Here is a 14611-nt window from a genome sequence, read left to right on the forward strand (position 1 = left end):
GCACGCCTTTGCATTTTCTTGATGGTCTATAAGCAACCAAGCCCTAAAAAGCCCAAAAAACTATGACCTAAGAAACTTAAGTACTGCAAATGATGCAATGAGATTGATTCCTTTCGACGATTAGATGCTTATTTCTGATTCAATTGAGATATTTATTTTAAAGAAGAGCACCAGCAACTTTCCTGTCTGGTCTATGTGATGTTATGCTACGTTTTTCGTGTCCTACTATTCTACCTAAAACGAAGCTCTTTATCATATTGCTTTTTAGAAGCCTTATAAAGGCTTTTAGCAGGCACCGCGGAGTGTTGAGGAAAGTGGGGGGTCTAAAAAAGTGGGGGGCTAAAACCGTAGAAAAAGAGGATTTTCTGGTAGTTTGATACTTAATATTTGGCATTTTTTGCAAAAAAAGCCCCACCCCCAAGCCCCCCTGTTCCGCGGTGCCTGGCTTTCAGTAATGAAATCAGCCAACAAATGAGAAGATGAATGCCAAGCTGAAACTGTTCTTGTCAGTTGTATTGGAATGAGGCTTAGTGGAAAAGAGGCATGGTCATCAGTCCGTTCTCTTCTCTTCTTCAGAAGTTAGCGAGATATCTGGCTTAGGCTTGTTAACATTACAATTTCCGCTATCGCTGCAACTCTGTCACTGATTTTATTGCTTTTAAACAATATATAAGGGTATCCAGGAAGAATTAATTCGAAATGGAAGCGAGTAACGTTCAGAATGAATCCTTAGCAAGCACCAACCTGGGACAGGTAGGCCGTTTAGATGTGTCGTTTCTATAGTTTTGATTACACAAAATAACCTGTTCATTATCCTCTTTTGGAAAGAACTGTCCTCTTCATAGTTCTAGTCTTAATAGACGCGTATGATACCATTGAACTTGACACATAGCACACTGTTTGTGTTATTGGCATTTTTGTATCATACCAGACTACTCAAGATCCGAGGACACCAATTCGATGACCCTTAAAACTTTGTGCTTCACCTTGGAGGCAGACAGAAATATTTGATAGTCCATGTTAGAGAAACAGAGCAAAATAAAATCATTAAAGTTGATTTGGTATTTAGCAATGCAAATGATATAATGGGTGAAACACATTCATCTCTAGAGTTTACCAAAAATTACTCTGGTACTGAACCTGCAGTATGTTTGACGAAGGTTTTCGAAGCACCTCAACATGTAAGGTTTACACTGTGCCTTTATTTAAAAAACATTTTATTTTGATATAATTTAATGCTGGGAATATTGTTAAGGCCTCTAGGTCTCTTAAAGAGTTTACACTTTTATGGTTTGGTTTACATTCCATGTATGAAATGAATGGATAAGATCTTCCTTTCTCCACCATAAATGCTTCCAGCCACACCATTACTTTGTAAAAGAGCTGCTTGTAGCAGTTTTTATGCGATTTGCATCTTCTGTTGAGGAACATGTTGAAAATAATTTCAACAAAGAATAATGTTGAAAAACCTAACATATCTGAAATCTAAAATTTTTTGTCTAATTGAAACTTCTGCTTTCTACTTTAAGATACAAAATATTTGAATTTGATAATGTATTGCCAGAGTAAAGTATCTAAAGGGTTCTGTCAATTTGTCTTGGTATTGCTGTTTTGTCAAAATGAAGTGATATCTGCCAATATTGAGGACATGGTCTAGTAAGTGTTTCCTGGGGCTCTAGGGGCATATCCTTTCCTCTTGTTTTAACTAGATTTTTTCTGAGTTTGCGCCTATGATGTGCCAAATTTGATGAGAGACAACTGAAAATAAAATTTTGCAACATTTTATGCATTTAACCAAATTAGTTGCATTTAGGCCTTCCCAACATATCACCTTCATGTAACATGTTCCCCTTGGATATTTTGCTTAATTTTCTTTCTTGTTTTATTTTATTTATCATTATTCTTGCTGAATTTAAAAAAAACATGGAATAAATAAAATAAAATGTTAGGTTAGTGAATTAATACAAGATTGTTTAGACTGTTTTAATATATATGGGCAAACGCTGCACAAGATGTTTACTCATTTGGCCATCAAGCAAGTGTTACACTGTTTGCCTAGGTTTTAATAACGGTTATATTTAACAAATGTGGATCATGAGGTATCATCAAAGCCATTTTTATTATAACTTTAATGACATAAGTCATGGAACCCCTGACTGCATTTTTCTGTTTTACTGTGATTCACTTTACTTAATGGCATATTGGTCCATTTGATAGCATTTGCAGAAAAGATGCTATTTATCGCAGGCCTTTCCTGGAGATGCGCGCAAACAAGTTCTGCAAGGGTATTTTTCCGCCCACGAAGTTGTTTATAACAACACTCTCATTAAATCCGCTTTGTCTCACTCTCTGATGTTTCAATTACCTACTGCTATATATCAGGATATTCATAAATATTGTCACGTCAAAGTGATATATGGTTTTTATAAATATCGTTATAAAAAGGGAATTTTTGTTTCTTTTGGCATCAAATGTTAACAAACTATAGTATTACCTGTTACAACTAGCAAAGGAATAGAAAATGGTTGTGTAGGAAAGGAACAACAGATAGCGTAAATAGCAAAAATGAGAATTGTTACACAACACTGTCAAGTACGAAATTTGTGTTACGAATACACTCAGTTTTTATAAGGAACACGCTATAAGAAACAACAATTGGGCAATCGTTTTTGCTCTTTGACTCTTCAACAAGGTAAGAGGTAAGCAGTTGAGATTTGTCAAAAACATAGAACCAATCATGCACCCTTTCTTGTTACTTTCCATCTGTATTTCTGCTTCCCTGTATGCTTTGAGGTTTATGTATTGTTATTCGCTGATTTTTATCATGTTATTTTTTCGCTCTTCCGTGCTTTTTTCAGATTAAGAAACTTTTAAGAAAGAATGAGTATTAGAATTTCCTATACCATTAAGAAACTGGAGTACTCCAAGTCGACCTTCATTTCTAATAGAAAAGAAGTGTATTTTAGTTATTCTTTCTTGAATTTTTAATGCAAATCAACTTAATCTTCCATTACCCTTTAAATAACATTGTTCTGTTTAATTTCTTTTTAATAAAGATGAGTTTCGTTGGATACTACTCAATATAATATATCTGTATTTCTACACAAAACGTTGCCATTTTGCAAAAAAACTAGATATCCCTTTTTTTTCATTTGAAAGAGTAGTAATACCCACAAAATTGTCTTCTTAAGATAGAGAATGTTTACAAGTATATATGCAAATATTAAAAGATAAACAACAAATTCTGCAAGGGCTAAAAATAGCCCCCTCAGCCGAATCAGCAGGGGTCTTTTTTAGCCTGCATGCTTTTTATTCCTGGAGAGGCCTGATTTATTGCCTTAAAGTAATGATTTTTGTTAATTCAGGTGACATTGCTTTAATATAGCCCACCAATAAAGCCTTTCTCACTGATAAGCCCCCTGATGCCTTGCTTCACTAATAAACTACAGTTTTAATTAACTCTTCTTAATGATCTTTCTTTTCTAAAAAGTCTTCTACCAGGCCCCTGTGCTGAGGTAAAGTCCTGTAAAAAGAACAAGGTGGGATCTTGCAAAACTTTTCTCATTCTCATAAACATTACCAAGTTGTAAAAAGGGCAAATGTTTGGAATTAACAAGGGGATTTCAGCCTCCCCCATGAGCCCTGTCCTTATCCTTGTCTTGCACATCCATGTTCTTGTCTTGCAATAATCTATAGAACTTCAATTACGTTTCTAGTATAAGCTGATTTATTAAAGGAAAAAGGAATTTATAATCTAATGTTATGACATGTAACTACTGAGAACAGTTTTGTTGTTAGAATCAACCAGTGCCTCATTTGTACCTTTAGGCTCACTTTGGCATAATCCATTTAAATGTTCCCATCAACAACCTTGTTAATTGGCAGGCTTGTGACTCTCACTTTTTTCAGATTGCTAAAGCAATTTTAACACCTGGTCATTTTCCTAAGCAACATGATAACACCTAGGCGAATGTGAAAAATAACTGAATCACTTCCCTTATTTAAAATTGATGAAATGAAATAACAGTTTTGTGTAACTGGGATTTTGAATTGAAAATGCCTTTAAAAATAATATTGAAATTTTAAAAGCTTGAAGTCAAAACCCTCCCTAAAGTATGGTTGTAAATTACTTGTCAAATGGTTAAGACATTTCTCACTGTTTGAGTAGTGTGTTGAGCAGGTTGCCCAGAGACCCATTTAGTCTCTGCCCTTTCCTTGATTTGCTTTATTAGAAGTAATTAACAAGTGATTAAGGCTATTACACACATCAGCTGCCTTATGACATGTTTATTTTTTCATTGGTCAATTAGATTCTTTAATGTGATTAATTAAGTTTAAATTGTTCTGTGTCATAGGGACCCACAGGGCCAAACCCAGAGAAGGTGGTTGTAGAAAGCAAGGGTTGTGATCAAAAAAATATGGATAGACTAACAACTGAACAGGAAGAGAAATTAAAAACGGTTGGAGAAGGAACAGAGCATGGACAGCAACAAGAACAACAAACCCTGTCACAAAAAGATGATAGAGTCTCCCCTGTTGATGAACAGACAAATACATGTGCCAGTAGCAATCTTGAAAATAAAACTGAAGTAAAAGAGAAGAGGCAGGAACCTGTGAATGAAAACATGAATCAAAGTGCTGATATTGTTGAAAAAGAAGAAAAAGTTGTGGAAAACACCACAAAAGAGTTAATAAATGGAGAATTGGCAACTTCAGAAAATACTTCCCCTGTTTTATCACCTTCACACAAAGCAGATGCCCCTGTGGCTGTTGCAGAAGATAAAAGTATTCAAACACAAAATGGGGACCCAGTACAGAGCAAGAAGACCAAGAAAAAAGACAAATCATCTGCAGAGGAGAAAAAATTAGGTTTGTTTTAACTTCCTGACCAGCTCATCCAATTTTTTGTTAAAAGCTCTATTTAGCCCCCATTGGGGGTTATTTATTTTGATAGTCCTACTGGGGAGCTTTAAGGAGAGGGGAGCTTCTTAGAGAGGAGAACTTATGAAGAATTCAAACCAGAAAAAAGTTATAAAAATATTCTTATGCATTTCTTTGTTATAAAGATGTCATGCAAATATTCTGAAAAGACTTTGCAAGCTGTTTCAAAAGTTTATTGAAATCAATCAAATGATCTCGTCTTCATCAGAATCACCAGGATCAAACGATAACCCTGTGACATCTTCTAAATAAATCTCATAAAATAAAAAAAACTCACGTGATAAGAGTGGAGCGCGCGAATCAAATTTATTTGTTAACACAGAACAAACAAAACAAAGAGAAGGCCCCGTTTGACCAACGTCCGTTGGAAATCAGCCCCTGTTCCTATTACTCCGCTTTTATAGGAAAACGGAGCTGAATGAATCGTTTTTGATTTTGTTTTCCATTGATACGCTCAAAAACGGAGAAATCTATAATGATGTTCCAAGTTATCAACCAAAAACGTTTGAAAACGAATCATTTTAATGGACACAGTGAAAAAGAAGTGATTGGAAAACAAAGTCATTTAGAAAAGAAATTGTTTTAATGAGAAAATCGAAAACGGGGTCAATTGGAAAAAAAATTCCCTCATCCTCAGTTTCAAGATGAGCTTAAACAAAGGATACGAAAACGGACAAACAGAGTAATGGGAAAACTTTCGTTTTCGTTTTGGCCAAAACGGTGTGGGCCGGAGCAATGGGAACGGCTCAAGAATAACGGAAACTAAATGATCCGAAGACATATGAAAACAGAGCAGTGGAAACAAGGATTCGATGTCAAACTCCCGTTTCTAAAAAGAGTTTCTCAAGTGGTTTGACCTATCAGCATCCGGCAATCGCGCTCTTCACGGAAATATTTATCACTGGGCGCGTGACTAATCGCTCTCAAAGGTAACCTTGGGCGCGTGCCTGCACGCTCGCGCGCTATCGCGCGCCCCCCATTGAAAGCCCTGCATAGTGAACTAAATAGGGGAGCTCAATAGAGAGGGGGCTTACTTTGAATTTTTGCTTGATAATGGGGGCTTAATAAAGAGAGGGGCTTGAAAAAAAGGGGGGTTGATAGAGCTTTTACAGTAAACGCAAATTAAATTTATGTAGCCCATATAATATCACATGGCTATAACATACAATTCCTTACTGAGATTTTTAGCTTGATTACAACATGAATTGTTGAATAGTTTTTAAAATATCCTTGTTTGATCTACCCCCCAATTTCAAACCAATTTTAGTTGATTTGCTTGTTCATGTATTTGATGGTTTGGAAACTCCTGAAAAGAAAATGGAAGCACTAGCAAAAAAGTACATTCAACTGGTGAGTGATTTTTATTGTGCTTGGTAAACTATCAGCTTATTCAGGTTATTTGCATTCACCCAATGAGTTTCTTATCTTCTAAATTTTGCTGTCTCTACACAAGATGTTTTTCACATGTTTCTTAATGTTTTATGTACTTGAAATTAACTGAGATTAAGAGAGTTTCTTTAAAGAAGCGAGTTTACAGTTTTATGAAAATTTTGGTTGTCTTATAGGCAGCAGACATGAAATCCACTGAAAGTAAACTGGATGATGTTGAAGCCAAACATAAAGAGGTACATTTTAGTTTATACCAGTTTTTAAAGTAACCAATAATGGCCCAAATTACCAGCTATCAATGTCTCATTGGCAGGATTTTTCATTTTCAATGTATTTTATGTCATTTTGTCTTTTTTCTAGACCAAAAGAGAAAAAGAGCAGCTACAGATGGACTTTGGCAAAGTTAACATGGCAAAAACTAAACTTGAGAGTTTATGCAGGGAGTTACAAAAACAGAATAAGGTTATCAAAGTAAGTTGTTGTTGATTCATTTCTGCTGTTGTTTCTTTAAATAGAATCTTCAATGTCTGTCAAACATCGATTTGACATCATTTTTAGATTCCTCATAGCTGAATTTCGTCGTAATAAAAGTTAAATAGGATATGTTCTGGTAATCTATTTCTCAGGTAGTAAAGTGAGTTTTGTCGTCTTCCTCTGTATTAAGATTCAAAATTGCAGATTCTTAGAATTTTACCTTAAAATTCTTGAAAATTCATTTACGGATATCCTAAAGAGTACCAAAGATAATGATCTGAAATTTTCAGAATGTTCTATTCCTATTAGTTAGTTCACAATATGTGAAAATTAGCAAAATCTGAGATGGTGGGTGACATGGCCTTGGTGATTTGAGATGGAATTACCCTAAAAGTTAAACTACAGCATGTTTTGGTATTGATCAAGGATTAAACTAAATTATCATGATATTCTAAAGTAAAAAGACCATTTTCACTTAATTTCACACTTAATTCTGAAACTAACATATGATCCAAAACACTTAATTTATATTTATTCTGTCTTTATTGAATGTCATTTATGGTTCATAGCTTTCAAGCAATGCATATTTTCATTTAAATGTTGTCTAATGCGATTTATCCTTAATAGATCAGCTTTAGAGCAAAAAAAGCCAGAAGAGGTCGTACTTGAGTACTATTTTGGTGATCATATGTTGCAAAAATTGTTAGAAAATGCCTGGATCAACATAAATTTGTAGGGATAATGTGAGGTACTTTTATTATGCATTTGTTTTGTAGGAAGAGATACAACGAAGGGCTGATGAAGAAGACAGAAAGCGAAGGGAACTTTCACAGAAGTTTCAATCAACAATTAACGACATCACAACTCAGATGGGTGAGAATCATAAAAGAAATCAACAACTGAAGCAAGATAACACCGAGTAAGTGCACCTGCTGAGTTAAAGTCATATTTAGAAGCTCAAATTGAGTCACTGGACCAGGCCTTGTCCAGTCCTTTTCGTTGTGATTGGTTCTGTTTGACTGAATCATCATTGATTTGCTTATATAGATTTGCTTTGCTCTCAGTGAGAACTCCAAAAATATAAATAAGTAACTCTGAATTTGAAGAATTATTTAAATCGCTTTCTTGATGTTGGATTTATGGCTATTGAAAGACTTGAATTTTGTTATTGCTTACTCATGTTTGACTTGGCTCAAAAATTTAAAAACCAAATCCAAATAACAGTGATTTGATGGGAAAAGAATCTGTGCTCATTTGGCCATCTCTTAGCCAATCCATCTTAGCCAATCTATCTTAGCCAATAATATCTTAGCCAATCTATCTTAGCCAATAATATCTTAGCCAATCTATCTTAGCCAATCTATCTTAGCCAATCATATCTTAGCCAATCATATCTTAGCTAATCATATCTTAGCCAATCATATCTTAGCCAATCTATCTTAGCCAATCATATCTTTGCCAATCTATCTTAGCCAATCATATCTTAGCCAATCTATCTTAGCCAATCATATCTTAGCCAATCATATCTTAGCCAATCTATCTTAGCCAATCATATCTTGGCCAATCTATCTTAGCCAATCATATCTTGGCCAATCTATCTTAGCCAATCATATCTTAGCCAATCTATCTTAGCCAATCATATCTTGGCCAATCTATATTAGCCAATCATATCTTGGCCAATCTATCTTAGCCAATCATATCTTAGCCAATCTATCTTAGCCAATCATACCTTGGCCAATCTATCTTAGCCAATCATATCTTAGCCAATCTATCTTAGCCAATTTAAAGTCTGATTAATTTTCATTCAGCTTATGCAGTCCCATTTCGGAAATTCCAAAAATGATGCGAAACAGCCTATGCTAACATCGCCTTTTGGCCATTGATTTTGAAAACATAAAAAGTCAGTTAATCAGAAATCAGAAATAGTTTTTTCTTTTACTCCGGTATAAAATAGCTCATGCCACCCTTTTTTAGTCATAGAATTTTTTTTTAGTTTAGCACAAAAATTAAAGGGCCTGGTTGAACAATATGAGGTTCGGGAACAGGTATGCCTTTGAAATCAAAATGTAAACTGCAATGAACTTATATACTACACTTTAACAGTATACTTTTTTAAAATGCAAAATCATAGACATAATGATCGTTACATTACTCAACCAAAAATAATATTGTTAAAACATACATTATCCTTTATCTAAACATTGTGATTGTCTGTTGGTCGCATTAAGCATTAAATCAAGAAGACTACAACAGAAATATCCTGTTCTACACACCAATCGCGTGCAGCTCTCTATACGGTGTCGAGTATCATATAATAGATTGGTGAAAAACAATCTTTATATCTTTTTTATATTTCATTTTATGATTACAATGGTACATTATTGTAGCTGGTACCGGTTTGAATATTTTACGTAGCGCTAATCAGAACTTTTCATTTGCAGCACATTGAAAAGGTTTTGAAAGCAAAGCAGCTGGAACTGCAACTGTGCGAGGCAAAATTACAACAACAAACGCAAATTTTGCAAGAAGAACGACAAAATAACATGAAAGAAAAGCATGTGGTAAGTGGCTTTGTTGCTTGTTCTGCCATGTGGCAAAGACGGGAATTTTGATCCCGATAGAAGTTGTGATATTGGTACCATATTGTACAACTGGTCTTTTCATGTAATCGTCACTTCATGGGGGGTGAATCGATATCCGAGTTTTGCTGGCATGACTAAGTTTATGCTTTTTTACTTTGTAGCACAGAAAATATTTGTAACCTAGTATTCCCGAAATTAAAGAAGATCTAAGTCATTATTTGTGTCTCCATAGTTACTCCAGGATTCCTTGGAACAGAAAAAGAAAGTAGAAATGCTACTCAAGCAGGAAGCTGAACTTAAAGGACAGGTCAGTTCTTATTTCTATTTCTATTCTATGATATTTATTCTGGTTTTCTATGTTTTTCTGTCTACTGTCATCACTCTTGTTTTTAATAATAATAATAATTTCTTTATTTAAGATTGGCTCTAATTGCTAGCGCACGTGCTCATTTAAGCCAACCGAAACTTACAAGATACTAAAATTACTTAAATCTAAATTACAAACGAGAGAATCCTATTAAAGAATATAACAATAAAAACCCTAAATAACCTATATATATAATCTCCTCAATCTACAACTGAAATCAAAATCGTAGCTTTGAATTTTTCTTTTGAAGTTGTTAAGTGTCTGGGACTCTTTTATAGAAGATGGCATAGCATGCCATATCCTAGATCCAAGAAAACATGCACTTTCAATTCTATACTCTGTTCTTTTGTGTTTCGGTGCAAAAATACTTCTGCAGCTTCGAAGGTGGTAAGGTGCATCTTTTAGAACAAAAATTTGTTTCATGAAACTAGGATTGAAATTGTTTTGAGTTTTAAAGATTTCTGTAGCAAGCAACTTTAAATTTCTCTGGTGAATGGAAACCGATTCTGCTTTCTTCGATAAATCTTCTAAACTAGAACAACTATCCTTGTATGTGATTCTCAGGGCTCTCTCGTGGATTTTGTTTATTTTCTTATGAACCGACTTGTCCTGACACATCCAGATAAGTGGACAATAGCTAAACTGGGACATAACAAAAGTATTCATCATAATCCTTAACTTCTCAGCATTTATGTAACTGTAAATACGTGAAAGTGCATGCAGCTTTTGTCCAGCTTTTTTACATATGTATTAACATGACTCTTAAAATCAAGGTTCTTATTCAAGGTTATACTCGGAAGTTTTTCCTCGACGATTCTGTTACCATTGTCTCACCAATGTGTACTGACACATCTGTATTTTAAATTATTGCCTTGTTGATTCGAATTTCCGGATTTATTTTTCTGAAATTCCTTTTCTTTTTGCTTTTAGCTGACTTTGTACACTGACAAATTCGTCGAATTTCAATCAACGTTGACAAAGAGTAATGAGGTTTTTGCGACATTCAAGAAAGAGATGGACAAGGTGATTTTTATATTATACGCTGAATTCTAGATTTACTTTCGTTTGGTGTAGGAGAGAGATTGAAAATATGGTAAAAGTTGATTTTTGTTGAGACTTCTGATTTCGAATCTAATGTGATACGGTATAAATTTGATGATTAAAAAAGAAGGCCATAATAGCAAAAGACTGGAATTTTTTGGTTTAATCTAAAGTATCATTCAGTTTTTCATTTTTGATTGATCTTGAAATGTGGGTAGCAGCCCTTGGCAAGAGACGAGAAACAGGCCAGTGAGTGTTTGTTCGCAGTTTTTGCATTCCATTTACTTCAGTTTTTGTTTATTACAGATGACGAAAACAATCAGAAAGCTAGAGAAGGAATCAAATACTTGGAAAACAAGATATGAAAACACGAATGTTTCATTAATACAGATGGTGGAAGAGGTAGGTTTCTTATGTTTGAAGTCCAAGTGGATAAAGCGTCTGAGATTGGCCTAGCATTGTAGGGTTCATTTGTTTTAGACAGCGGCTTTTGAGACAGAGGGTCTCTCCAACCGAAAAAGGCTTTTATCATGTGGCAAGTATGATAAAACTGTTTCCATTGCTAAATTTTAATTTTTCATTACGTTCCAATGCTGACAAGTTGCCCCTTTCTGAGGAGAAACCGATCAGAGCCAAGTCGATTTGGTGACACTTTGACGTCATCATGTTTGTCTCTGCTTCCCGGTGAAATGTTTGCTTCCTCGAAATTGAAGGCACGGCTCGTTTCGTTCAGGCAAGAATTAACAATCGAATGTTTTGGCTGGAGAGGCCCTTAGAAAACTGTGCAATAAGCAAGCTTCTTGTCTGAGAACTAGTCCAGAAATTCAAAAGCCCGTTGATTTCTTTTGAAGTCGAGTACAGTCGAGTCAAATTAGTCGAGTACAAAAGTTCTCCTTTGCATCTAGTGCTAGAGAAACGTTGGAAACCTTGTGTTTATTTTGATTTTCTATGATTGGATCTAATTTTCGTAACTTGGCTAAGAAAATTTGAATGCATTGTTAAGGAGACGTATTATAATTTATTTCACCGTATAAAACAGGCTTATTATTTGCTTTGTAATATGGAAATTTTTTCCCCAAACCGTTAATTTTAATTTTTTACTAAAAGCTTATGTTGATGCTTTTTACACCTCGAAAGACCTTTTTTGAGTTTTTTCTTTTTGCTTCAATCTTTCAGCCTCTTTTCTATTTTAATATCTTCTAAGCAATTTATTTGTTGCTGGGCATCTTTTTTCTTTACTTATTTAATGCAATTCTTCCTTTAGCGAACTCAAAAGGATAACGATATCTTGGCTCAAAAGGGTAAAATCGAAAAATTAGAAAAGCTTTGTCGTGCCCTTCAAGCTGAAAGGAGAAAGCTGATGAAAGAAGTTGATCAGCAAGGAAAGGTTGTTATGTTGCCACAGTTCTAATTGTCGTCCTTTCTCTACTCATGTCCCTTCTTGATTATTTTTCCTTGATTACTAAAATCATAACAAGGATACAGTTCTCTATTCGGTCCGTAATTTTTTGACAAATTGATTAAATTGCGGCAAAAGCTCTTTAACTGAATTCGTTTCATGTTATATCATTTTTAACTGCTCTTTACAACACAGGTGAAAGCATCTGACATCAAGGAGTCAAATGATGCAGATGGCGAAAAGTCGTGTAACAGCACTCCAGAGCCTCCCGAGATCGGTGTTGGTGATGTTAAGCATAACAATGCAGATGCGAGAGAAGTAGCAGATCAAGCCTGTGATGGTAGTCATGTCCCTCTTGAAGGAGAAACTGTTGCAAGCACGCCCATTACGGAAGTGTCTGTCGATGTGCAGTGATTGTTTGTGTACAGCACAATATTTTAATAGGAATTAGTTAATTTTCTTTGTATATGTCGATAAGTGTGGGCATTTTTGAGATTGTTGTGTACTGTGTATTGGATTTTCAGGCAAGAAATCAGTCAGAATTTCTTGTTTTATCTCTCCTAAACGTCTCTCTTTTGATTGGAGGTCAGACATGCAAACACTAATTTTCAATTGCCATCACTATAACTTGCCTTTATGTGGTACTTTTCATAATCAAACTTTAATTAATTTAACCTGCAAGTGTATATTCTATATACAGCTTATAAATCTAAACCAGAAGCAAGTCATATTCATTCTGCTGCCTAAACTATCATGTTCATTTAAGCATGAAATCAGTAAAGTTTCTTTTTACAGCTGCAAACTCAACTCAACACACCTAGCAACTCCAAAGCTATTATTTGCGTCCAAGTATACGCTCACCCGTTTTTGTCACTTTCAGAAAATTTATTTTTGTTTTTTTGCTATTGAACCAAAATATAGCTTTGCTTTTTCTTCTTAACATTTAGAAGACATTAAAATGACGAAGTAATGAAAGAAAGCAAAAGGAATTCTTAATCCATAAATAATTGGAAAAAATAAAGTTGAGCAGAGTGATGGTGAAGGCAGTCTAGGTTTTTTTTCTATTGAATGCCACTTCTGATTCTATCGGAAAACTGCTTTCGGAATCTTATTTTTCAAAATCGAGGGATTAACAGTGCCAAAGTTTTGGTCCCTGAAATTTTGCCGATTTCTTTTACATTCAGTAGGTATTGTTGGAAGTGACACAGTTTTTTGCTGCTTGAATGGTTTCATGTTTTTGGAGGAAAAAATTGATTGGTTCTTTTACCTAAACATAGATTGGCTTCTTTCTCTTAAACCTTGCTTGGCTCTTTTATTCTTAAAATTCGATTGGTTCTTTCGCCTAAACATAGATTGGCTCCTTTCTCCTAAACATTGCTTTGCTCTTTTATTCTTGAAATTCGATTGGTTCTTTCGCTAAACAATTGGGTCTTTTTACTAGATTCTTAGCCATTAATGAAATGTCGTCCACAATTTCTAACTCTGCCCTACTGTTTTATTTTTGATAGAGAATATTCCTTTTTTGGGAAAATGAATGGAATCATTCCATTCCATTCCATTTTATTCCACATGACATTATTAATCTTGCAGTAAATATAGCGATTATTAGGCCATTGGGGGGAGGTATAGGGACCCTACGCCAGTTTTCAGAATAAGATTATCAAGTTTGAGCTGGGCAATTAGGAGTAAGTAATTTTAACGGCACAATAACAGAAAAATCGGTTCTCACTTGGCCGTTTTATTGTTGTAAAATGCATCTTTAGCAAACTTTGAATTTCGAATTATCATCTTATGTGGGATTGCCAGACGTTCCAACCTAAAAATATTTAAAAGCGGGAGTTTTCCTAAATAATTTTACGTGAAGTATACGAATTTCAAATATCAATGCCTACGAAATTTGCGAATAGAATTCCACAAAAATCACTCCTTGCAAAAATAAATTCCTTTGAAACCCTAAGGCGAGTAGGTGATGGTACTTAGCCCTTACACCTATATTCGAGTCTTTTTGAATCAACTTTCTATAAAAATGTAAAAATAAACTTCTATATAACGAAGATTGAGGTAATATCAACATTTGAATGCATTGGTTTTAACGACTTTAGAACAGATTTATACAAAGATTTCTCTTCCATTAAGTCTCACCTTCGAATATGCCCTCCTCCCTGAAATATCGATTTTTGCGTTTCAATAAGCCGCTTTGGAGATGAATCGAGATAAAATAGAAAGAAACACCATTTTAGTCCACGATTGATAACACCGATTGATAACACATTCAGCGATAAATTAAGGAAGCTTAGCAAACGAGACATTGACGAAGAGACCATCGAAGAAAGTTAAGATATCAATAATCAGGGGCGCCAGAGCAGGGGGCCACGGGGGCATAGACCCCCTCTTGATTAGAAAAAGTGTCCTTTTTTG

General features: G+C 34.7%; 1 protein-coding gene across 2 annotated transcripts; it reads left to right on the forward strand.

Annotated features, from left to right (window-relative positions):
• The first annotated feature begins 540 nt into the window (after positions 1–540).
• LOC135685836 (beta-taxilin) lies at positions 541–12738 on the forward strand. Of its 2 annotated transcripts, none has more exons than XM_065201922.2 (13): positions 541–753; positions 4356–4869; positions 6209–6291; positions 6507–6566; positions 6691–6801; positions 7581–7723; positions 8798–8849; positions 9246–9365; positions 9619–9693; positions 10684–10776; positions 11101–11196; positions 12059–12181; positions 12389–12738. In XM_065201922.2, exons 1-13 carry the CDS (start codon positions 700–702, stop codon positions 12605–12607), a joined length of 1743 nt encoding a protein of 580 aa, XP_065057994.2. In that variant the 5' UTR covers positions 541–699; the 3' UTR covers positions 12608–12738. The 2 variants fall into 2 exon arrangements, with proteins under 2 accessions (XP_065057994.2, XP_065057993.2); XM_065201921.2 differs by lacking the exon at positions 541–753 and adding an exon at positions 797–1181.
• Positions 12739–14611: the final 1873 nt, after the last annotated feature.

The sequence above is a fragment of the Rhopilema esculentum genome, chromosome 15, assembly GCF_057945365.1.
Source record: "Rhopilema esculentum isolate cy_ngs chromosome 15, ASM5794536v1, whole genome shotgun sequence".
Lineage (NCBI taxonomy): Eukaryota > Metazoa > Cnidaria > Scyphozoa > Rhizostomeae > Rhizostomatidae > Rhopilema > Rhopilema esculentum.